The sequence below is a fragment of the Hibiscus syriacus genome, unplaced genomic scaffold (genome assembly GCF_006381635.1).
Source record: "Hibiscus syriacus cultivar Baekdansim isolate YM2019G1 unplaced genomic scaffold, ASM638163v2 tig00110156_pilon, whole genome shotgun sequence".
Classification (NCBI taxonomy): Eukaryota; Viridiplantae; Streptophyta; class Magnoliopsida; order Malvales; family Malvaceae; genus Hibiscus; species Hibiscus syriacus.
In genome coordinates, this window is record NW_024062606.1 from 1,934,833 (window position 1) to 1,960,319 (window position 25,487).

At 36.8% G+C, this 25,487-nt stretch overlaps 1 protein-coding gene and 1 pseudogene across 1 annotated transcript; both read right to left on the bottom strand.

The window, feature by feature from the left end:
* Nucleotides 1-681: 681 nt before the first annotated feature.
* Nucleotides 682-10,550, bottom strand: LOC120215981 (protein CROWDED NUCLEI 3-like). The gene is made up of 4 exons (XM_039213510.1): nucleotides 10,312-10,550; nucleotides 2,797-3,620; nucleotides 1,244-1,472; nucleotides 682-1,159 (listed from the first exon to the last, which is right to left on the bottom strand). Exons 2-3 carry the CDS (start codon nucleotides 3,402-3,404, stop codon nucleotides 1,355-1,357), a joined length of 726 nt encoding a protein of 241 aa, XP_039069441.1. The 5' UTR covers nucleotides 3,405-3,620; nucleotides 10,312-10,550; the 3' UTR covers nucleotides 682-1,159; nucleotides 1,244-1,354.
* Nucleotides 9,251-14,878, bottom strand: LOC120215780 (annotated as a pseudogene).
* Between the last annotated feature and the right edge of the window lie 10,609 nt (nucleotides 14,879-25,487).

Consider the following 25,487-nt stretch of genomic DNA (forward strand, 5'->3'; position numbering starts at 1 on the left):
GTTTTTCTTTTGCTTTTGGGTGGGTCTTTTTTAAACAGTACTTTTGCCGTTGCTGCTGAGACTCAGACGTTCAGAATGAGAGAGAGATGTGATGAAATTGCAAGGACAAAACAGCCTTTGACTCGGTGGTTAAATTTGGGACTCATGCCGAATATAAACCAAATATGTGCTATAGTTACATCTTAGTCTTATTATTATACCTACTTTCTTGATCAAAAAGAAATTTTAGGATACTAAACCAAGCTGGAAATGAAATCGACCCTACTTCCAAATTCATTATAGAATATGTAAATCCTCAAACTGGTTCATTGAATTTCTTTGCATGAAAACGACTCAACTGGAGAGCAAGAGAGACATGTTCGTATATTAAAATATTGAATGGCATGTCATAATCAAACTTTGACTTGTCCTGCACTCCATGCTAACTGTACTTGGGCAATTACAATCTATCTGACTCCATGAAATTAATCTTTTTTTAGACCAATAATAGAATAGGCAACCCACTAATCCACGAGAACAAATAACAAGCACAAATCTCATTCCCTTGGAATCCAACTAAACCTAGCCAATCAAACAAACATGCATTCCATAGTCCTGCATTGCAATCCAATATAATTTCCAGCAACAGGGAAGAAGGCAAAGTTCGGCTCTGCAGTAATTTTGCACATGGGATAATGATAAATGAGGTTTAACTTACTTTCAATTAAAGAATCTAGCGTACAAAATGAACTAGAAATTAATTGTTGTTACCACTTGCACATTGCTTTCCTTCGGGGAATACAGACAGGAAACATTACTACATAAGTCACACACAAAGATACAATGCAAAGCTCAGAAGCTGAAGCACATTCTGGTTACCTTATTGTGTCAAAGGCTAGCATACAATTGAGTAATCCATCTCCAGTCTCGAAAGAAGAAAACAAAGACAAAATACTAGCCCTCATGAAGTGAAAAATGTCCAGATTTTCTTTCCAATTGAGACGTCACCTGGATGTTCTATCTCATAATCATCCTCATACTCTTCATCATCCTTGTTGATTTTGCCCCCACTCTCATCTTCATCGCCATTTTCAGCTGTAACATTTACTTCCTCAATCAAATCCACATTCTCAACTGACTTTGCTGCTGTGTTGTTATCGACATCCACACTTGTTTTGATCTGCATAATAAGGTTTGTGGTAGAGTAAAAACAAGACCGATGATGGAAATCATATCATCCCAACACAAATGGTTCAGGATTTACCTTAACTGCCTTGCTTTCCAAAATCTCCACATGTTTCAATGCCGTGACCTGTGCTAAATTAGATCTTCTGTTCCCAGTATCCACTTCTCCCTCCAATGCACCATCATCAGGCTACTTCCTATTTCTTCTGTTCCCAGTATCCCCTTCTCCATCCAACCCACCATCATCAGGCTCCTTCCTAGTCTTCGAGACATCAGATGAGGCTTGCGCTGCTGTGGCTGTGGCTGTACTGTAAAAATATTTATAGAAGGTTTGTTAGAAGAATCAATAGTTTTCACCACTTGTGAAGCTTTAATCATATCCAATTGACCAATACAATCAATGTAAGAACACAAAAATATGATCCAAATATAGAAAAAAACCCCATTAAATAGAAAAATGGTTTCCTCCACAAAAGAAACTTTCTATTTTACACAATTAAATAGAATAATGGACAACGATATCCTCCATAAAAGATCCTTTCTACGGAACATAATTAAATATGCATAAAAGATTCCCTTCTATGCAATTAGGCATTCCAATACTGTAAACATTCACCAACACCTGAAAACACAGATCATAACATTCAATGTAATGAAACAAAAATCAGACTTCAAAATTTCAGTATGCATCTATGTTGTAGAGGACTTTTGTTTTTTGTTTCATATTTATCTTGGCACGTACCATTGTATTCAAATCTTAACAATATAATCGTGCTTGCACCATAATTCAACACAAACAAGTATGAAATGAGTAAATGACCTCCAAACTTCAGCATAAATTGTCATTTAAACAGTAATTGTCAAGTTCAGAAACATCCCTTTTGAAAACTTTTAAGCAATAATAATGTTTAAAAATGGGACCAAAAAGTTTTTTTTTTCTTTTTTACTACTTCTAATCCGTTAATTCCACGTCTAACACATCATATGCAGCTAAATAGTACGACTGAATCCCGAAACTTCAATTGTTCTATTTGAATCCTAAACAATGTACTGATATATAGTTCTTTAGAGAGGATCGAGGAGTGCTGATGTGAGAATCAACTCAATTTATTCGTATATATATATTTATAACATGTAATAAATTATAATATGCTATTATATAATATCATATACTATATTTAAATTTCACTGTTTTCTCCTCAAAAACAAAAGAAATAAGCTCAGCAAATCAATTTAACATCTAATGCTCGTCTCGAGACACTTTTCATTCCAAACAGATATTTTCCAGTCCAAGAGAAGAGAGTGGTAGCCGAACGATCTGATCTGCAGAAGAGCCTCAAAAGGGCTGATAAACCCATTTTTATTTCAATATTAACAGCCAACCCAATTAAAGGATCGACAGAAGCAAGTTTAGCACGCAAAGGCAGACTTGGCACTTTAAAAAACTCAGAATAAAATTCTTTTAAAAGAGAATCCTATAAAACAACAAATCAGTATTTCTTCCTTTCAATTAATTAAAAGGGAAATTTATCAGAATCTAGTCAAAGCATCTCACAACATTAAAAGCAACATTGTATGGCATATTCCTAGAAGTCATTGAGAATATTACATATACAATAAAATGGAACTTACCCCCTGGATCGCCTGAGATTGTATCGGATTTCTCCTGGGGTTGGGAGGCCCGGAGCAACTGGTTGTTGCCTCTTCCTTCTCCCACCAGTTGTGACACTCCCAGAGTGTCCTTCACTGTCTGCAGCATCCAACTCACTAACTTTCGAATTTTGTGGGAGTTGCTGCTTTCTTGCATTACTGCATGCTCTTACCCCCTTGGCAGTATGACTAGAAACACCAGCACTTTCTTCACTGACATGGCTGGTTTCGTGTGGCTGCACCCTCTTACTAGGCTCAGGTCCTTCAGGGTTTTTGCCAAGGAATAGTTTTGCTTCTTCAACTACAGCCTTCACAGAGTGTGTTCGACCCAGTCCAGATTTAGGTTTCCTTCTAGGTTTGTGGTGATTGCGGTGATCACTCTTCTGCTCTGACTGCAGAGAATCTTCAGAAATTTCTTGCACCTTACTCTCACTAAAGCTCTGATCAGCAGATGGGATAGATTCATCACCCACCTCTCTCACCGCATTAGATTGTGGCAATTGGTTATGGATGGAGTCACCTGGAATCCCTATATACGGCTCTCTTGCCTCTTCTTGAATAGCAGCTCCTGCTTCTGTAGCAGTAAGCATACTAGGCCCATCATCTTTACTTCCATTTCCCTTGGTCGGTTAAATGCTAAAAATCTTAGTGCATTTGCGGAGCCAGGATATGCGCCTGGCAGATTCTGGATATGCGGCATCAGCTTCAGGAGATCTCCTGATATTTGTAACACCAGAAACACCTATATAACCTTGATGACAGCTTAAGGTTTCATCAGCTAATCGAGGAAGAGGAGGGATTTCATGCTGTCGCGACTGTCTTTCAGTTGGGTCTCGAATTGGACTTCGACTTAGATTAAATGAATTTGAGTCGTCACCGATCATTTAAAATGAATTTAGATAGGTCGTACACCATCTTACCTGATCTGCGTTGTACCAAAAACGTATCAAGTTCGGGAGTCGGTTACGATCAAAGAATGATTAGCACCCTTGAACCGCCCTTTCGATACCAATTAATTCATAGGTTGTCTTAATCGCGAAAATCAAAATTTAAATTGAAATTTAAAAATTCAATTCGAATTAATTATCTTTGATCGATTAAAAATATCCCTAAAAAGTTAAAAGTGTTGGATTGTAAAAATAAAAACAAAACATGAGAAAAGAATAATAAAAAATATTAATATAATAATATTAATAAAAAATAAATATATATATATATAAAACAATGTAAAAAGAAATAAAAAATATTAAAATTATGAGAAAATGAAAAATATATATAAAGTAAATAAATAAAAAAAATAAAATAAAAAGAATAAGTCAAAAGTTATTACATCTCCCATGTTTGCGTGTAGAGAAACTAGATTTACAATGAAAATGTTCTGTCACTCCTCGTGCTTTTAGATACTGGCGTTGAATCCTCCAAGCTTATTTTTTGTCATTTTCTTCCCTCAGTTTTTTCCAAATTGTTGCATGTTCTTCTGATTTTGGTTCCACGTTTTTCTCTGTGTAATTTCCTCTTGATGCATGAGTCTATTTATAGTCTAAAGAAAACTATTTTTAGCTCAGATTTAGAGTCATACTTGGACTCAAAATGCTTCGGTTTTAGTGTTTTAATAAGACTCAAATATGTTAGTTTGTTTTATAAATCTCATTAAATCGAGGTCGTTGAGTGCGGGGCCTGCAAAAATAATAAAATAAAAATATAATAATAAATAAATAAATATATAATAAAATAAAATATTTTTGTAGATCCGGACAAAAACGGGTGTCTACAGCTACCCCTCTTTGCACATTTTTGTGTTAACAAGAATATGACAAAGATGAAAAAGATAACCAGTTTTTGTTCGGTTCTCTTTGATTTGAAACTTGATAGTGTTTGTTGTGACAATAAGTCTATCCATTGGGCACAATATCATTCTTCTTGAAGTTGAAATCGTAGGGAATCGGAAAGTGACTCTTTGTTGCCAATTTTGGTCGACCTTGATCTTCTTCTCGATTTAGAGATCTGGGTGTAAAAATTTGACCAGAAAGTAGTTCCTTGCTGATGCAACGCGATTGATATGCCCTCGAGCTGAATGAAATCGAACTCGAAGGTCTTTGGCAGATATCCCTTCTTGTCCTGAGCTATGCTGCAAATGATGGCGCCTTTGAGCTGAGTGGAGTCGAACTCGAAGGTCTTTGTTGACAGATAACCTTTCTAGCCTTAAGTTATGCCGTAAATGATGTGCCCTCGAAGCTGAGTGTAATCAAACTCGAGGGTCTTTGGCAGATAGCCCTTCTCGACTTAAGCTATGCTGCAAATGATATGCCTTGGAGCTGAGCGTAGTCGAACTCAAAGGTCTTTTGGTCACAGATAACCCTTCTATCCTTGAGTTATGCTATAAATGATATGCCCTCGAAGCTGAGTGTAATTGAACTCGAGGGTTTTTGGCAGATAACCCTTCTCAACTTAAGCTATGCTACAAATGATGTGCCTTGGAGCTGAGCGTAATCGAACTCGAAGGTCTTTGGTTGGAAGATAAACCTTCTCGACTTAAGTTATACTGCAAATGATATGCCTTGGAGCTGAGCGTAGTCGAACTCGAATGTCTTTTGGTCACAGATAACCCTTCTAGCCTTGAGTTATGCTGTAAATGATGTGCCATCGAAGATGAGTGTAATCGAACTCGAGGATCTTTGGTTGGCAGATAACCTTTATTGATTTAAGTTATGCTGCAAATGACGTGCCTTGGAGCTGAGCGTAGTCGAACTCGAAGGCCTTTGGTGGGCACGATTCCCTTCGCCGTGAAGTTGAAACCGTGGATGACCCTTCGTTGTGAAGTTGAGCATCGAATTGGATATCCTTTGTCGTGAAGTTGAAATCCAAATATTTGTGCTGTTTCGAGGCCAATATCCTTCGCCGTGAAGTTGAAATTGACTCTGAAACTGGAAAGTTGTTTGTTGACAGTCAGCCGCCCCTTCGCTGTGAAGTTGAGCTTGTGTTGTCTCAAGTCCAATATCCTTCGCTATGAAGTTGAAATTGACTCTGAATGAAACTATAAAGTTGTTTGTTAACAGTCAGCCGCCCCTTCGCTGTGAAGTTGAGCTTGTGTTGTCTCGAGTCCAATATCATTCGTTGTGAAGTTAAAATTGACTCTGAATGAAACTAAAAAGTTGTTTGTTGACTGTCAGTCGCCCCTTCGCTGTGAAGTTGAGCAACCACCATCAATTTCCGAATGCACTTTTTGAATCGATTATCTTTCATCTTGAAGTTGAAATTTGACTCTAAAAGCTGTAAAAAAATATGTGTGCTAAAAATGATAAATGTGATGCTCTTAAGTGTGTCTAAGATGAATGCAACATGAATTAATTCTGTTTTATCTCTTGGATGAAGCCTCATTTTTTGTCTGTTGGTCTTGTCGTTGGAAACGACCATGCCCCATTTCAAGCGTTGGCTTTACAAACCTTTCATATTTGAGATTGTCCTGTTTGAAAATGTTTTTCTCATTTTTCTTGTTTTAGGAGGGAAAAGGATAAAAATTCTATAAAATATTGTTTGCAATTGAATCAAATTATAAACATGAGTTCAAAGTATATCAAAGGAATCAATAGCTCTTTTAATGCTTTCAGAGTTACAGCTTTTTGACAAATGTTCAAATGGATGAGTTGGCTTTAGGTTGACCTAAGGTTTCAGCTATAAAAAGGTCATTTTTTTTTGTTATTGCAACGTGTTTTTTTTTGTTTGGCATTTTAATTGGGTGTGGACAAAATGACGTAACTAGCATGATCAATTACTAGACCTTTTATTTTGGTCCTCTGAAATCTTCCATTTGTTCAAGCCTCGTAAGCTCCTCTAACAAAGGTAGTGCAGAAATATCAATGTAAAAATGAAATTCCTGAGTGCTCGTGTGCAGTTGACTATAACAGGTGTTTCTTAACTCCCTTAGTCCATCATTACCGAAAATTTCTTGCTTAGATAAAATTGATTTAATTTGCCGTTATCTGGCTAGCTGAATCCATAAAGTCGGGGTGTTTAACCAATTTCTTTAGAGGGACAACTTAACATTATAATTAAGTTAACTGAAGGGTTCATCTCATCACAAAGTCTTCGGTCGGACAATAGCAGTGGAGCAAACACCGAATTGCCAAGTGTTCGAGCAATGTCATGTTTTAAACGTAATCTACTCATAAGGCCATGACTTTCAAGTTTCCTCTATAACCAATTTCCTTAGTGGAATAGCTCAGCTTTACGGATTTAATTTCTTAAGTTTGTCAAGAAGAACCTACTATAGTCTAAGTGTTGTTGAAAGTCAAGGAATCTCATTTTTAGAGTTCAATTTCCAAACAACTGACCTAAACTAGATTTACCTACTCGACTATTCCCATCTGTAAAGATAATGATCATTATTGAACGTCTTAAATAAAAGGTATACTAATGTCATATGCAAAAGGATGCCCCATGTTGTCCGCACCTTATGAAAGGAAAAGGTTATATTGGTTTATTGCAAGAGCAAGGTACGGTGTTTGAGTGTATATTTTGGGTAAAGTCAAATTCCTTGTTTTAAATCATGTTACTTCGTCAAAGATATGTAACTTTGAACCATTTACAGAGTTTCTTAATTCAGATAATATTCAAAGAATTGCAAGTTTGCAAATGTGATTCAATGCTTAACATCTTTAAAGTAACATAAATTTATTTAAAAGTCCTTACAAAAACTTGAGAAAAAAATAAAAAAAAATTCAAACAGAATGCCTCAAATGATGAAATGATCTTCCTCACTTGGATGCCCCCAAGTTATTGAAGTTGATCCAGTTTTGGTTACGCATCTTCTGCACGACTCTCTTAAATGCGTAGCAATTCTCAATTGTGTGCCCTGGGATACCTCTGTGAAATTCACAATGAGCATTCTCGTCATACCGCTTGGGGTATGGGGACTTTATAGTTTCCACCAGGTATGGTGACACTACATGGGTGTCAAGAAGTTGCTGCTAAAGCTCTTTGTAGGTCCTGGGAATAGAATCAAAATGTTCTCATTTTTATGAGACATGTGAGTGTAATAAAAGAGAAAAATAATTCGAAATATGCAGGAATGCATGATGCATGCAATGTTCGAGGCATTGATCAAAAAATGTGTCTGTTATTAGAAATAATTCTTATTGGAGGAAAAAATGTTTTATCTTTTAAAAGACAAAAATATCCTGACAACTTCTGACATGTTGACTAGTCTTCTGCCTTTGTCTGTCACCGGTTGAATAACCTGTCGAACAGCTCTGGCTTCTCTGGATGAACCGTACAAATGTTGAGTTGCTTTTTGTACTGGCCCAAGAAGTCTCGAATGACTGCATCTCTGGCATTTATCTTTCAATTGATAGGAACTATGTAAAGTTCATTTGTCTGTTTCTTGAATTCGTCAGTAAGGGTCTCCAATTTCAGCTATCGTTTTGCAATTATTGTCTTTGAAGGGACTCCCTTCATCTTGCCCCTGCAACCTCTGCCAGTCAGTTCTTCAAAGATAGACTTTCATTGTGCTTGATGTAGACCCAGTTCATTCTGAGTCCTTTATAATGCAGCAGTGTGATAAACTCTTCAATTATGGACACAATGTCTTTTGGATTGAATGTGACACATAGTCGCCTTATAGATTCTCCTCTGTATTTTCATCTCTTGCATTACAACCCCTTTGTCCATTAATGCAGATTATTCATGTTTAACAAACACATTTTTTGTGGATCAACACCTCTTTTAAATGATGCAAGTGATGAAAATAAAATAAAATAAAAATGAAAAGAGTTAGTGAGGTGAAAATAATAAAAAATAATCATGAAAAATAAAAGTCCTACCCCACATGATGTTTACCCCACATGCTTTAATTACTACCCAGACATGATCTCTATCCCGCATGCTAATTTCAAACAAATCCTAACCGCATATTTGTCTAGTTCGTATGTTTTGAACAGAAAGTAAAGCATGAAACAAAGTAGCCTAGGGTTTAGAATGAGGTTTTGGGGTGGGCTCTAATTCCCTGTACTCTCCCGGTTTAGGTTCTAAAAAATGTACTCGAGTTCTCCTTGTTGGTTCCCCTTTGGGCTTGCCAGACCCTTAGTCCTAAGCCCATTACAAGCTTATGTGGACTAAGTTAAACTCGAGAGGACACATTCCCTTATGCCCATATGGAGAATAAATTCACTCGAAGGCATAAGGTATATGAATCCCGAAGGTTACTTGCTAAGCCCATACGGAGAATAAATTCCCACGAAGGCGTCGCTTTCACCCCCACTTAAAAGGTTCGGAGCTCGGGTATAGAGCCAAATATGAATTTTTTTTCAAATATTTGAAATCATTGAAAGAAAACATCAGTACAACTATTTATTTGAAAAATAATCAAATGTAAATAATTGGAATCGAATAAATAAATTAAAATTAAAATTTACCATTTTCACATAAAAAGGCATCGAAAATTAATTTCGGCCTAACTCACTTACTTGTCCCCAGCAGAGTCGCCAAGCTGTCGCGACCGTCTTTCGGTTGGGCCCCGAATTGGGCTTCGACTTATATTAAATGAATTGGAGTCGCCACCGACCATTTAAAACGAATTTAGGTAGATCGGACACCATCTTACCTGATCTACGTTGTACCAGAAATGTGTCGGGTTCGGGAGTCGGTTACGGTCAAGGAAGGATTAACTCCCTTGAACCGCCCTTTCGGTACCAATTAATTCATCGGTTGTCTTAATTACGAAAATCAAAATTGAAATTGAAATTTAAAAATTCAATTCGAATTAATTATCTTTGATCGATTGAAAGTATCCCCAAAAAGTTAAAAGTGTTGGATTGTAAAAATGAAAATAAACATGAGAAAAGAATAATAAAAATATTAATATAATAATATTAATAAAAAATAAAAAATAAATATATATATATATATATATAACAATGTAAAATGAAATTAAAAATTTTAAAATTAGGAGAAAATGAAAAATATATATAAAGTAAATAAATAAAAAATGAAATAAAAATAATAAGTCAAAAGTTATTACATCTCCTATGTTTTGCGTGTAGAGAAACTGGATTTGCAATGAAAATGTTCTGTCACTCCTCGTGCTTTTAGATACTGGCTTTGGATCCTCCACGCTTATTTTTTGTTCTTTTCTTCCCTCAGTTTTTCCAAATCGTTGCCCCTTCTTCTGATTTTGGTTCCACGTTTTTCTCTGTCATTTCCTCTTGATGCATAAGTCTATCTATAGTCTAAATAAAACTATTTTTAGCTCAGATTTAGAGTCCTACTTGGACTCAAAATGCTTCGGTTTTAGTGTTTCAATAGTACTCAAATACGTTGGTTTTAGTGTTTCAATAGAACTCAAATACGTTGGTTTATTTTCTGAATCTCACTAAATCAAGGTTGTTAAGTACGAGCCTGCAAAAATAATAAAATAAAATAAAAATATAATAATAATAATAATAAATAAATATATAATATAATAAAATGTTTTTGTAAACCCGTACAAAAACAGGTGTCTACACCTGCAAATCAGGAATTTGGAAGTTAGAGAGTACGAAGTCCCTTGTTACTTCTCGGCAGTTCTTGCATGACTTGTACTTCTCAACAAATTCAAGGAAGCTATGTCTTTCACAGATAAACTGTTTCCACTGGTCTTTGAGTCTGCTGCTAAGGATACCAAGTTCATCAATATCCTTCTGCATTTCTAGTTGCTGCTCTTTCAGATTATCCCTGTTAACTGCAACTTCATTTTTTCTTCGTTCTACAGCACACTTCGCAGACTTAAGTACTTCCACTTCACTCTCAACATCTTCTTTAGAGCATGGTTTCAAATCGCGGTCGCGGTCACATTTTAGGTCATTCCGTGTTTACCGTGATTGTGGCCATTGCAGGTGTAGCGGGTAATTTAGACGGTGGCGCTACCGCTATTTTGTGGGCGCTATCACATTTTCAGACCGCATTTGAAACCCTAGTTTAGAGCATCTCAAACTAGCAAGTTCTCTCTCCTTCACCTCCTCAAATGTGTCAATCCTTTCTTGTAGATCTTTATGCATTTGATCAAATCTATTATGCATATCAGTTTCAAGATTCATTTTCTACAACTCAAAATCTTGAAGCATTTTAATTCGCTCATTCTAAGCTTCTTCAAGTAAAATTGATTTTTCATGCTTCATTGTGGCTTCAAAGGATTCTTTCTGCAGCCTGACTGATTCTATCTCCCTAGAAATATAGTGGATTCTTCTTTCTTCAATCTTTCTTCCTCTGAATGTTGCAACTTTTCAAACTTTTCCTTTTTTTTTTTGTTAATTTTCTTTTGCAGCATAAGGATTTCAGCTCTTTTTTCATCCAAAACATCCCACTCTTTCTTAAAATTTTCCATTTTCTATTTGAGGTCCTCGTTTTCCTTCAAAAGTAACTCCTCTTGACATCTGCAGTTGACTATCTGCAGCTTCAATTCAGACTGCAATCGGATATGTTCAACTCTCTCATGTTCAGTAATTTTAAGCTTTTCAGACTCTTCTCAAATTTGTAACTTTTGTTGACTAGTTTCAGAACCTATATTATCAATCTCATCTTTGAGAGCCTGTAAGTTCTCTCTAGCAGTATACAACTGCTGCTTTTCCAACTCTAACCTTTTGTCCTCAGTTTTCAAAAATTTCTCTTTGTCTTTGACCGTTTCCAACCTCACCTCAAGGTCATTTTCTTTCTCCTTCATTCTCTCAAACTTCTTATCCAGTGCCTGTTCTTCCTTCCTCAACTTTCTTCCTTGTGATTAACTTCAGCTTCCTGCTGCTTTACTTCATGTATCTTGCTTTCTAGTTCCTCATCAACAGACTTCCTCTTTTCTCCCAGTTCCAATTCAAATTCCTGCATTTTAGCATGTAGAATAACCCTTTGCTCATCGATAAGTTTCTGAATCTCCACCTATAAGGACCCAAGGAGAAAAAGAACTTGAGGCATAATATCATGGACATACATACAATAAAAAACTAATACGTTCAATAATGTAGCCGTATACAAGAAAAAGAAAGATGTAAGCATCTGTGTTTAGAGAATACTTAGCAATTTTTCAGACATCGTTGTTTGCCTAAAAAATATGATCATTGTTACATGCAACTGTAATAAAGCACATGTGATGTGAATAATATATACAATCATTTATCAAATTTATAGCACCTAATTGTAGTTCTTTGTATTTATAAAGGAAAAAAAGTTACCCACAATCACTATGGAAACTTTTAAACGTTTAATAAAGAAATTTTAGCATCATTACTTTCATATCTTAAGGTCTCATGAATGCAAATAGGACACCACAATGAAGTTAATGTGCCACCAAATTCCTCATGATCCAATTAATAGCATGTTGATCCTCTAAAAGGATGCTTACCTTAAAAAAAATAGTCTCACGACCAGCAAAGACTTATACATGCTTGGTGTGTTTCTTATGCATGGAAAGTGCAAAACACAATGCAAGGTGCCAAAAGAAATGGCTAAATACCAACACTATTGAAGCAAAAAAAAAAAAGAGTAACAAGGAAATATGGCATTTTTTTACATTATTTACAAGCCAAGATAAAATGACAAATATTTTATCTCACCCTTTCTCTAGCAGTAAGCATTTCTTCCAATGCAACTAGATCCTTCTCTTTTGCCTCTAAGGTACTTCTCACGGACTAAGCTTCCTACAATATTTAACAAAAAGCAATAATCAGAATTCAGGAACAAACTCATAATAAAATAATTACTAAATTAGGCACAAAAACCACTTTTTCTTTTGAAACCAAGTCTGTGAAACGTTATCCTATATCATCTTCCATCTCCTTTAACTTCAATGTGGATAAATCAATATTATTTTACAGCTCTTCAAGGCTTTTCTCTTTCTGCTTGAAAAGGCTTTCACTCTTATTTGCCTTTTTCTCCCTCTGGTTAAGCATTCTTCGAAGTTCAGTCAACCTCTCTTCTCCCACTCATTCAAGTCTTCCCTCTGTTTGTAAAAAGTTGTATGATGTGCTTCTCATCTAGAAGCAGTTCCAAATGCATCATGAAAGAAATTTATCATGAGAAGTGAGCATAAAACAACCATCTGAACACATGATTAAAAGTAGATTAAGAGAAATACTCTGCAACTAAGGAGAGATGCTCTCTTTGAAGAACACTTTCGCGAGCTTCTATCTCTTGCAATTTTATTTCCAATTCTGAACTTTTTCTATTGGCCTCTGCAAGCCCACTATCAACATCACGCAACTTTTTCTATTGGCCTCTGCAACTATAAACAACATTAATTAAGATGACACAATATTAGCCATGTTTGAAGCTCAAGAAAATGACAAGGATAGCCGCAAGTATATATTGTCTGGATAGACGAAGTATAGATTGTCTGGATATACGTAGATAGTGCACAAGGCACTTATGACTGACCATGGCACTTATGGCTGACCATGGCACAAGGCCTTAACACTCGCAAGGGGTGGGTTAGTTGGCTGTCAAATCCGATGCAATAATTCCAGATTCACATCCACGTAGACTAAAGGGGTATGAGAGCTCCGAGATGCAGTAATCCCTTGGTCGTACTATGACTTTTACCCTAGAATAGCATGAGTATGTGTGCATACTCACTTGTGTTATTGATATACAAGGATGAGCATTTATGAACACTTTTAGTATGACATTGTTGTTAGTGTGGAACTGGGCTAGTGAGCTCAACGTTCGGAATCGTGTTTTCGTTCACAGGTCTATAGGTGGAGCATTCAAGGAGCCAGTCGCTTTACAGATATTCCACACAACCAAGCAGTTACACTACATCTTGAGTCTATCTTATTTAAAGGGCATGTATAATTTATAGACCTTCTTGTACTTAAGTCATAATTGATTTTAAATACTCGATTATACTTTTGATTTATTTATTTTGGGAGCTCCCTTGTATTGTAAACTTATATTATTTTGTATGATTTCATGGTTTCTAAATGGTTGTTTTTAAAAGAAAATTTTTGGGTTGTTGATCTGATGGGCCCATGTGATGCTCTAATCGGTCGACTATATGTCGTATCAGATTTAGGTGTTACACCCCAAATCTCTTGTTAATGGATTTCTTAATTTAGAACCGTCGAAGTCCAAGAAATATGATCTTTATTTGTAATGATTGTGACATGATTCTTAATAATAAGCCTAGTATTCTTGTTATCGTTGAACCCCATATTTCTGGTCATTTGGCTAGTCATATTACTAAAAAGCTATAGTTTCTTAAAGTTCACATTGTTGACCTTTTGGGTTTTGCTGGTGGTATTTGGGTGGTTTGGGATGATCAAGTTATTGTCGTTGACATTATTCACTCATCTCACCAAGTTGTCCACTACATTGTGACGCATCATGATTTTGATACGTTCTTATTCTCTATGGTTTATACGAGTTCGACTCTTGAAACACATTGAAGACTTTGGTCCCAATTAAAAGATTTTATTGGTTCCTTCTCGCTCATTTAGATGGTATCCATGAATTTCAATGATATTCTTTTTTCGAATGAGAAATTTAGAGGAAGAAGGCCCTCATCTCTTAGATTCTGGTTATTTCATGAGATGATTTCTAATTGTAGCCTTTTAGATCTGGGTTATCAAGGTACTCCATTTACCTGGTGGAACATGCATCATGAGACTACCAAATCTCAAGCACGTCTTGACATAATTTTGGCAAACGAAAACTAGAGGTCCTGCTTTCTAGAAGCACTTGTCACCCATCTTCCCCGACTTTATTTTGATCATTGACTGCTCCTTATTCAGTTTAATCAGGCTCAACTGATAGCTAAAGACAAGCGCCCATTCTGGTTCCAAGCAATGTGGTTCTCGAATGATGGTTTTCATGATATTGTCACGGACTAAACTTTTGGGTCCATGGACATTAGCACAAATGTTCACAGGAGGGGTTCTATTGCGCAAACTTTGGGCTTGTTGGCCATGATGAGTTGGCCCGATTCTTGGATAATGCTTACGAGTCCGTGAAGGATCAATTCCGAGGCGTTATAGAGAAGCGACGATGGTGTTACATATTTGATGGGGGAAATTTTGTCAAGGCTCATGGATTCGGACCGAGACATGTGTGCGCAGATTTCTGTAGAAGAGTAATACAGAATGTTGGGCTTGCCTATAACCATAAGATATGGCCCGTTCATTCGAAGATTCCAGAAAGGATAATATTATCCAATAATTAAGGAGATAAATAATTAATTATGGATAATGTTGTGTTTGAATTCAAATGCCTCAGAGATAGAGTTCTTGTTAAGGTAGGATTCATTCTAAGCCGTCATTGTACTTTGATCTAGACCGTTGGATATTGAGGGCCTCAATTATAAATAGAGAGCTTCTCCCCTCATTTGTAATCATTTCACCATTTGTTAATCTTTCAGAGTAATAAAACTCAGGCATTTACTCTTACTCTCTCTGAGTTCCTTTTTCTAGCCTTATAGCTTTTTAGCTTTTTAGTCTTGTTGGCTTGTCTCTTTTTGTTGAAGTCTTCATGGCTTGTGTTGCCGAACGTGAGGGCAAGATAGCCTCGATAGTGTTCCTTTCTGAGTTTTTTCAAAGTTCCAAAGTGATTCAAGTCGTGGTGACTTAGAAAGTTCCCACAATGCTCATGCTTTAGAGATCCGCTTCAACTCAGGTGGCTTGGATTAACCCCAATTGAGTTTAGTTTCCGCATTGTTATTTAACCCTTGAGGGTTTGTTCATCGCTTAGTGAGCCATAGACTCACAAGGACGTGGTTAAGGCTGACTCAGGCGCTATTTCGACTTGGAAATCATTTAAGTACCTGACGAATCGACTAGTAGAAGTCTAACCTCGTGACAGATGGTATCATAGCGTAGTTGTAGCCCCACCACAAGTGGTGCCAGAATGATTTGTTAGTGTAACAACGAATATAACAGTTGGATTTTTTGGCAAGTTGTGACAGAGCGAGTCGTTGCAGGCAGACAATGATCGCTTTGTACGTGGTTTGGTGGAAGTGAGTCAGACCAAGTCGGAGTGTAGGTGTTGTGGATTCAATAGTGATCTGAGCTTGTCTTGTGACAAGAAACATCTTAGCAAGTTGAAACAAACTGTTGTGGATCTAACGAGTATTCCAGACAAGTTTGTGGGAAGGAAGCGTGATGGCACAACAAAGAAAAGTTGTTCCCAAAGAGAACTATGTGAAGAGCCATGGTGGTGGGATTAAGCTAGTGAAACAGAGCATGAGAGTTATCCCAGGATCGTTGGATATGAGGATCAAGAACCTTGATAGCTTCGCGGAAGAAGCCAAGGAGGTCCAAGGAGTTGTGGAGTCCCATCTTGAACAGCTAGAGTCCATGAGGGATGGGTTCAAGGACGTGGCACAACAGAGTCTCTACGATTGGACGCTAATAGAGATGAGTAACACACTAAGGGTCGAGGTGACAGCCTTGAGAGAAGAGATGGATGGGCTCAAGAGTGAGTTACTCTTATACAAGGGAGAAGTGAGTGATGGTGGTGTGCTCAAGACCTTCGTCGAAGGACTTAGACCAGGGGTGATGCTTGCCAGTGAGCAAGGTGATGCCCATAGTTGTTCGGAAGTCGGAGCTATAGCCGAGTTAATGTGTGACCTTGTAGGTGTCAAGCCAATCAAATATGAGTCGTCCAGACCCATGCCCGAAGATAATGGTGGAAATGGGGGAGACTATGACAATTGACAATGGATAGATGGTGGAGAAATCTCTCCGAGTAGCCAATAAGTGGCATCGACTGATCGTGGTCGGATAAAGCTATCGGGAAATCATGGCAAGACCAAGTTCGTGTCAAAGAAGAATGTGAGTAGCAAGCCTCTTAAATGCTACTTCTGTGATGGTCCTCACATGATAAGAGGATGTCCTGAGAAGAATTGCATTGCTACTATTGTCAGAGGAGAAGACAAATCAGAAGGGCAAGTAGCCAAAGATGGTGTGACTACGGGAGTCAAAGTAATCAAGCCAGGAGTGAGGCTCGGCGTGAATGCGAGTGGGGTAAAAAAGTCGAGGGTAAACAAGCGAGATACATTGAGGTGTTTCCGATGTCAAGGAGTACATAGGGCCAAGAGTTACCCAAATACAGAAAAGCTCAGTTCCAATACAAGTAGTGAAGCAGTGAAGCTGAGGGTAAAGAAGCGAGGGCCATTGAAGCGTTTCTAGTACGGAGGAAAACATAAGGTGCAAGATTGCACCAACGAAGTAAAGCTCGGTGCGAAAGCCAAGGGCCAAGCAAGAAAATGAGGGTAAAGAAACCTGAGCAACTGGAGTGTTTCCGATGCAAAGGTCCACACATGGTGCGGTAATACCCAAATCGAACCAAGCAGTCCAAGTGAAAGGACAAGGTCTAGAGTAGTGAGCCTGCCAGGCTTGGTTCAATGGTGCTTACTTCTACCAAGGTTAGTCAGAACCAGAAGCATGATGGGTTGTCCAAACCCAATATTGCCAAGGAGCTTGCCAAGGATACCGAGGAGGTAGCTGCTGCTGTGGAAGCTGAAGTTGGCAAAGGGCTAAAAAAGCCCGATATGTGTCAAGAACAACTGAGCTCAATGCATGCCAAAAGTGAGGCATGGTCTAAGTTGATGACTCTTAGACATGATGGGACGTTGAAGGAGTATGCAAGTCAGTTCAAGGAACTCATACTCAAAGTCCCAGAGTTGACTGAAGAAGATGCATTCTTCACCTTCATATATGGATTGAAGCCGTGAGCAAAGAGTTACCTAAAGCCTTGATATCCGTCGAATCCATCATAGAACTTGGAGTCAAGAAGACGTCCAAGCCGAAGTTGAAAGTCGTGGGTAGTGGCAAAAGAATCCGAGATGAGGGTCAGTCAAACACTGAGGAGCAAGGCTCTTCAAGTGATACTTATTCGAGTGGAGTTTATTCGAATGATGAGAATTTGAGCACTGATCGTTAAAGTGGTGAAAACAAGTATGGGGAAGACATGTGTGATGGTGGCACAAGTAAAACTAAAAGGTGCCTTAAGCCGAGGGCAAGAAACGAACAAACGGAGGGTCACCTAAGTAAGGGGCCACAAGAGTTGCAAGCTTGCCTAGATAAAGTCGAGTGGTCCAAGAAGATGGACAAGCCCAGGATCGATGTACCCAATGACATGGATGAAGACAGGGTTAATGAGGCTGTGAGATTTGGCTCAATGATTTTGAGTTCTACCAAGGCAAGTGGAGGCCGAAAGTAGAATGAGTTGATGTATGTGAACATCAATGTTACGGATAATCAAGAGTTGCCTTAGTAGACTCAGGGGCAGCCAATTTATTTATATCAAAGAAGGTTGCCAATAATCTTAGTTTAAAAGTCGATCCATCGAAGGGGGCGATCAAGACTGTCAAGTCCAAAGAGATTCTAATTATTGGAGTGGCCAGGAAGATAGAGCTACAAATTGGTGACTGGAGCGGCAAGGAGGACTTTAGGGTGATCCCATTAGATGACTTCGACTTTGTCATCGGGTTGGGTTTCCTTGACCGTGTGAAGGCTTTTGTCTTTCCTTTTGTTGATGTCATGTGCATCTTACACTCCTAACGGTAATGTATTGTGCCCTTGTTTCGAGAGAGTAAGGGAGAGACTAAGACTGTGATGGCCATTCAGTTTGTTGATGATGTTCCAAGGGAGCGGAATATTGTTTTGGGGACTATCATCGAAGAGACAACCAAGAAGTGGTTGATGGAGTCCAAGTCTTCCAGAGACATGATGGGCGAGAACTTGCAACTCATGTAAAAGGGTGAAAGTTGCACCAGACTTCAAGGGAGGAAGTGTCGATACGAGTAGAAGCACCAGCTTCAGGATATAAGTATTGATGTGTGGAGTGCTAGACTTCGTGGAGTATAAAGGGCTGACACATAAAGAAAATGTGTTGAGGGAAATCGAGGGACATCTCAAACATGTTCCAAGTGTTGAGTTTGATTTTCCATTGCTGATGAGCATAGGTCGAGGACCTAACCATCTTTTTGCGGAGTTATCAAAGGTTGGAAGTGACATCTGAGACTTTTAGAGTTCTTAGGGACAGGCGAGTGTTACCGACGAATCTGAGTTATCATGTTGTATGTTGTCGGAGTATCCAAGTCTTTGCCGTTAGATCAAATGTATCCTTGTTTGGGTGAATGAAAACGAGTATGATAGATTTCGTACATTTGAGATGAATGCCACGATGCGTAAGATTGTGATAAGACATGACGGTGTTAACCAAGGCGAGAAAGCCAAGGTGTTTTGTTAAAGCGTCCAAGGTCATCAAGACCGTCTTATCACCAAGCGACGAGGGCGTCGCTAGATCAAGTGCGAGAGAATGTCATGGACTAAACTTTTGGGTATATGGACATTAGCGCAAATGTTCACAAGAGGGGTTCTATTGCATAAAATTTGGGCTTGTTGGGCATGATGAGTTGGCCTGGTTCTTGGAGAATGCTTACGAGTCCGTGAAGAATCAATTTCAAGGCATCCGAGAGAAGCAATGAGGGTGTTACATGTTTGATGGGGGTAATTTTTCAAGGCTTGTGGTTTCGGATCAAAACTTGTGTGCGCAGATCTCTGTAGAAGAGTAATACAGAGTGTTCTTTTTCCAATAACCATCAGATCTAGCTTCTTCCTTCAAGATTCCAGAAAGGATAATATTATCCAATAATTAGGGAGATAAATAATTAATTATGGATAATGTTGTGTTTGAATTCAAATGCCTTATAGATAAAGTTCTTGTTAAGGTAGGATTCATTCTAAGTCATCGATGTACTTTGATCTAGACCGTTGGATCTTAAGGGCCACAACTATAAATAGAGAGCTCCTCCTCTCATTTTTAATCATTCCATCATTTTTCAATCTTTCAGAGTAATAAAACTCATGCATTTACTCTTACTCTCTCTGAGTTCCTTACTCTAGCCATCATTTACTCCTTTGTGTTGAAGCCTTTCTGGCTTGTGTTGCCGATTGTGAGGGAGAGATAGCCTCGAGAGTGTTCATTTTCGAGTTCTTTCAAAGTGCCAAAGTGATTCAAGTCGTGGTGACTTAGAAAGTTCCTACAGTTCTCATGCTTCGGAGATCCGCTTCAACCCAGATGGCTTGGATTAACCCCAATTGGGTTTTTGCTTCTATATTGTTATTTAACTCTTGAGGGTTTATTCATCACTCTGTGAGCCAGAGACTCATAAGGATGTGGTTAAGGCTGACTTAGGCGTCATTTCGATCTGGAAATCGTCTAATTGCCGCACGAATCGAGTAGTAGAAGTTTAGCCCCGTGACAGGTTGATAATATTTGGCACTCCCTTAGTTCTGACTTTGTGGATGCGTCTAAAAAACTTACTTAACAACTCTCAGAATGGAATCACGAGCACTTTGGGAATATCCGTGGTCGTAAAAAGTAACTTTGAGCTCATATTAATGGTTTACAACGTATTCCTTCATACCGTTACTCCCACCAGCTGGATTTACTCGAAGATTCTTTGGTTGTTGAGTAAAACCGTCTATTGGAGCAAGAAGAATTATTCTAGTTACAAAATCCCGAGTCCAATGGCTTCAATAAGGTGACAAAAAAACTTGGTTTTTTTTATGTTTTCACCATTACCCGTCATAAGAGGAATAAGATTTCCATGTTGAAGAATATGGATGGTGATTGGGTGAGGGACCCTCAAGCCCTTCTCTCGATGGCTTTACGTCATTTTATGGATCTTTATACCGGGGATAATGGAACTTGCACACCCCTGTCGAATACGAAGACGAAGACGACAGTTGTCTTTGAAGGATATTAACATGCTTACTAGGGGAGTGACCGAAGATGATGTCCAGTGTACTCTATTCAGGATGAAACCCTATAAGACACCTAGTGGTGATGGCTTTCATACGGGTGTCTATGAAAAATTGTGGCCTACTTTTCGTTCATCTCTTACGTCAATTGTTACTTCAGCTTTTGAAACAACTTTTTCGGATGATGTAAATAACATTTTAGTTGCTTTGATCCCAAAAATCTCTCATATGGTTTCTCTCAAACAGTTTCGTCTTATAAGTTTGTGTATAGTGACCTACAAACTTATCACAAAGTTGTCAACAGACTTCGGCCTTTGTTGGAGAAGCTAGTTAATCCTCTTCAAGCAAGTTTTATTTATGGAATACATGTTTCTAACAACATTCTCCTAGCTCAGGAGGTTATTCATAAAATTAAACATTTCAAAGGGAAGAACATACTTGTTGTGATAAAAATTGATCTTGAGAAAGAATATGACAGGGTTCGTTGGGTTTTCTTGAAGACACACATGTCCAATTTCGATTTCCTAGAATTTGGATTAACTTGATACTACATTTATTTATGGAATACATGTTTCTAACAACATTCTCCTAGCTCAGGAGGTTATTCATAAAATTAAACATTTCAAAGGGAAGAACATACTTGTTGTGATAAAAATTGATCTTGAGAAAGAATATGACAGGGTTCGTTGGGTTTTCTTGAAGACACACATGTCCAATTTCGATTTCCTAGAATTTGGATTAACTTGATACTACATAGTGTTTGAAGTTTAAAATTTTATATTCTTTGGAATGGGGAGAAGACCGAGTATTTAAGCCCTTCAAGAGGCTTACGTCAATGAGATCTGATCTCACCCTATCTCTTCATTTTATGCATGGAGAGACTCAAAATTTCTCATCTTTTCTTTATCGACGACCTCTTAATTTTTGGGAGAGCTAATGATACTCAAGGTGTAATACCCCAGAATTTTATTAAGGACTAAATTGGTAAATAAAAAAATATTCTGAGGACAAGTTAGACAATTTCTATGTAATATGGGGATTAAATTTGAAATATGAGATGAAGAACTTATTTGTTAAAGTTTATTTTGGAGGAAATTAATGACTAAATTGAAATAAAGGAATTATGCATCTCTAAGGTGAAAACAAAGGAAAAGTTGGGCTCTTTAATGAATTATTATCCCTAAAAGTTATAAGATATTTTTCTTGTATGGATATGTACTATTTGGTTAAATGAGGTTTTCCATATTCAATTTAGACCCTTGGATCTAAATTAAATGTGTCGTCGTTGTTTATTAAGAAATAAGTTGTGTAAATAATGATTTGGAAAAAGGATGAAAAAGCATTATTCATATTCTTCTCATTCAAAGCCAACGAGTGATAGAAAGACAAGGTAATGTTTCATTCTTTTCTCCATTTCCTTTTTTTCTAGTTAGATTTGAGGATAGTTTGTGAGAGACTACAAAGTTTATCGCTTCATTTCCTCTAAGATAAGTATAAGAAGGAAGGTGAATGTGAGTGTTAGAGGCATGAAGGAGCTCCATCTCGAGATTTTAGCAACAAGGTAGGGTGTCATACTCCTTAGTGGTGTTATGACCTTATTAAGCATGATGTTTTGTTGGGGTTTGAGTAATTAAGCATGTTGGGGGTTCTTTCTTGATTCATGGCTTAGAATGTGTTCTTGGTTGTTAAGATAGTGTTTTTATGGTGTTGTGTGACCCTAAGAGACATTGAATACGAATTGATCACTGATAGTTTTTATGAGCGGTTCAGTCCTAATAAGTTATTAGTAACCATTTCATGATTTGTGTAATTTCGATGCCTTGCTTGTCGTGTTGAACACTCGATTCAAAGTTTGGGTAGTAATTCTTAAGAGCCTCATTTCTACAATAAATTTATTTGGTATAACTAATATGAGCATGCTTAGTTTACCAGTTATATGATAAATTCAAATTTTGATTTACGTGTTGGAAACCTAAATTTTGAAGTTACAAATCTATTTTTAGGTTGTAACTTATTTTTAGGTTATAATGAGATTTTAGGTTGTAACCTATTTTTAGGTTTTAATAGGATTTTAGGTTGTAACCTATTTTTTAAGTTATAATGAGATTTTAGGTTGTAACCTATTTTTAGGTTATAATGAGATTTTAGGTTGTAACCATATTTTAGGTAGTAACATATTTGTTTTAAGTTATAATGGGATTTAAGGTTATAACCTATTTTTTAGGTTATAATGGGATTTTAGGTTGTAACCATATTTTAGGTTGAAACCTATTTCTTAAGTTATAATGGAAATTTAGGTTGTAACCTATTTTTAGGTTATATTGGGAATTTATGTTGTAACATATTTCTTAAATTATAATAGAATTTTAAGTTATAATGGGATTTTATGTTGTAACCTATTTTTAGGTTATAACTGGATTTTGGGGTTATAACATGTTTTTAGGTTATAATTGAACATTTAGGTTTTAAACCTGATTGTAGGTTAGAAACCTGTTTTTAAGTTGGAAATATTTGTTATGACTTTTGCCATGTAAATTTGGGGCATCTATTAATTAGTTACATGTCTAGAATAACATGAGATAAATGAGTAAGAATACTCGTTTAAGAATAAAAGTGATTGGGGAACCTTTCGTGTTAAAAGATTAAAATACACTTAGGTGTTAAAGAGATTATTAATTGGCGAAAGTCCTGAGATACCTTAAAGGCGAGATAATTAAAGTGTTAATGATACGATCCAAGAACAATAGGCTTTAAGTCGTAAATTACATGGAATAGTCTTATAAATGGTTAAAGTACTCGTCGGAGATGAAAATGACCAAAATGCCCTTATGTACTTAAATGATTTGAACATAGTGGTTTAATGAGCTGTTAAATGTTTGATAAACTTTATAATGGATTAAAGGTGTATTTCTTTTATGCATAAATGATTGTCAGGTTGCATGACTTAATGGGTTCATCTACCATAAGGGAGTGATTCTATGTCGGTATGGAACTTTGGCCCCGTGTTACCTAAATAGACCCTTATTAGAGTTTACTTCAACCGCCCTTATAACATTTCATGACGATACATAAATATTGATGTTTATAAGCATGATATACATGTGTTGGTTACTGATGTTTATAAGCATGATATACATATACACTCTTTAGATTCCGATTTAGATAAGTCGAAATTACATTCCCTAACTCAAGATTATATGCATGTTGTATGCATTGCTATAACAATATTTGAGGGAAAAAGAATGAAGTTAAATTCTGAGTTGGTTTTATGATATTAATCTATGGCATTATTGTTAGTCATAGTTGCATGCATATTGTTGCTTGAGGACAAGCAAACACTTAGGTTTGGGGGTGTGATAACTCTCTAAAAGAGTTATCATTTTAGTTTTTATGTTTAGGTCTAGCTTGCACTTTATTGCTCTTATAGGCATTTTAGGATCATATTTAGTATATTTTTACATATTTTGCATCATGAGAACCAAGGGGTAACTTAGGGATCATTTATATTTTATTGCTGAAAATTGTTACACTGATGTTGTAGCATTGATTGAAGTCGCAGGGAACACTGAGATGATGTTGCAGCATTGGGTGAGTCATCAGGTGGTTGCAAGAACCTTCTGGATGGGATAATTGGCAAGGACAGTTGTCAAAAGGTTGGATTTACAAGCAGCGTGGCATAATCTAATTTGATTAAGGTCACCTCCTCTAGCCTATAAATTGGAGAGCTAGTTGAGCCAAGAAATGATCCATATTCCACCACTTACGAAGAGATCTTCTCCATGTTATATTTTCTAAAGCCATGGTAGCCTAAGTCCCCTACTAGGGAAGTGCTATAGCATTTAGGAAGCTTCGTCGAGTAGCACCGACAGTCACCAATATCATTATTCTAAGAATGATGTATACTCGAGATAGGAGAATAACAAGGTAGTTTGGAATGTTAAAAACTTCATGGATGATATTGGTTTAAGCTGTTTATTTTTTATTTATGCTTTGCTATTGTGATCATGTGATATTGCCCTTTAAGATTACTATTATAAATATTAGTACTTTCAATACATGAATTATGAATGATATCTTAGAAATAAGTATTGTTGATAATTCTTGTTTTTACGTCAATATTGGTTTGCTTAATAGCATTTAGGTATGTTGAAAAGCATGTTGCTTTTGATTAGTTGTTTTAATAGTTTGATTACTTTAATTAGTGAAGATTGATTAATGATAATCAAATGTTTTTAATCATTGCTAAACACATGAAAGTAGAAATCATTGCATGATCATATAAATATTTGTCCTTTATCATTTTAAATCATTCAATAAGTGACTTGGTGCTTCACATAATGCTACATCATTATATGTCTTTTATATTTTATCTTCTTCAAATTGTTATTTGTTTGTTTAAAATCATCAACAAAACCTTTTTCACACTTAAACTCTATTGTAACTAGTTTGTTCCATGTGAGATTCGAAAATTGAAACTTACAATTTTTTTACTTTATTATTTGGTTTACAACATGTATACTTGCGTTGAATGTTGTATCTATTTCATAGCATCACTTAGCCACACACACCCTTCCTCTAAGATTTGGTTGATTTCCCACAACTTTTCTCTATCCAACAAAGATGCAGGGTTTTCCTTAACAAAAGAATGTTATAGGAAGTAATAAGGACGGATTTGAAACTTATTGAAGTTGATAAAGGAGTTCTTACCACCCACTTGAAGCTATGGAGACTAAAAGAAGAAGATAAAGGATGAAAATAAAGATAATGAGAAGATGAAAAAAGATAAAAGGGTTTTCATCTTTCAAAATAGAATAATCAAACTTTTGGTCTATCTTTATCCTTCAACTATTAAAAAAACCCCTTCTTATGCTAATCGGGCCCAATGTCAATCCAATTAAGCCCGACGACTTTAATTAAGAATTTTGAGGTCTACATACCTCTTGGAAAAAC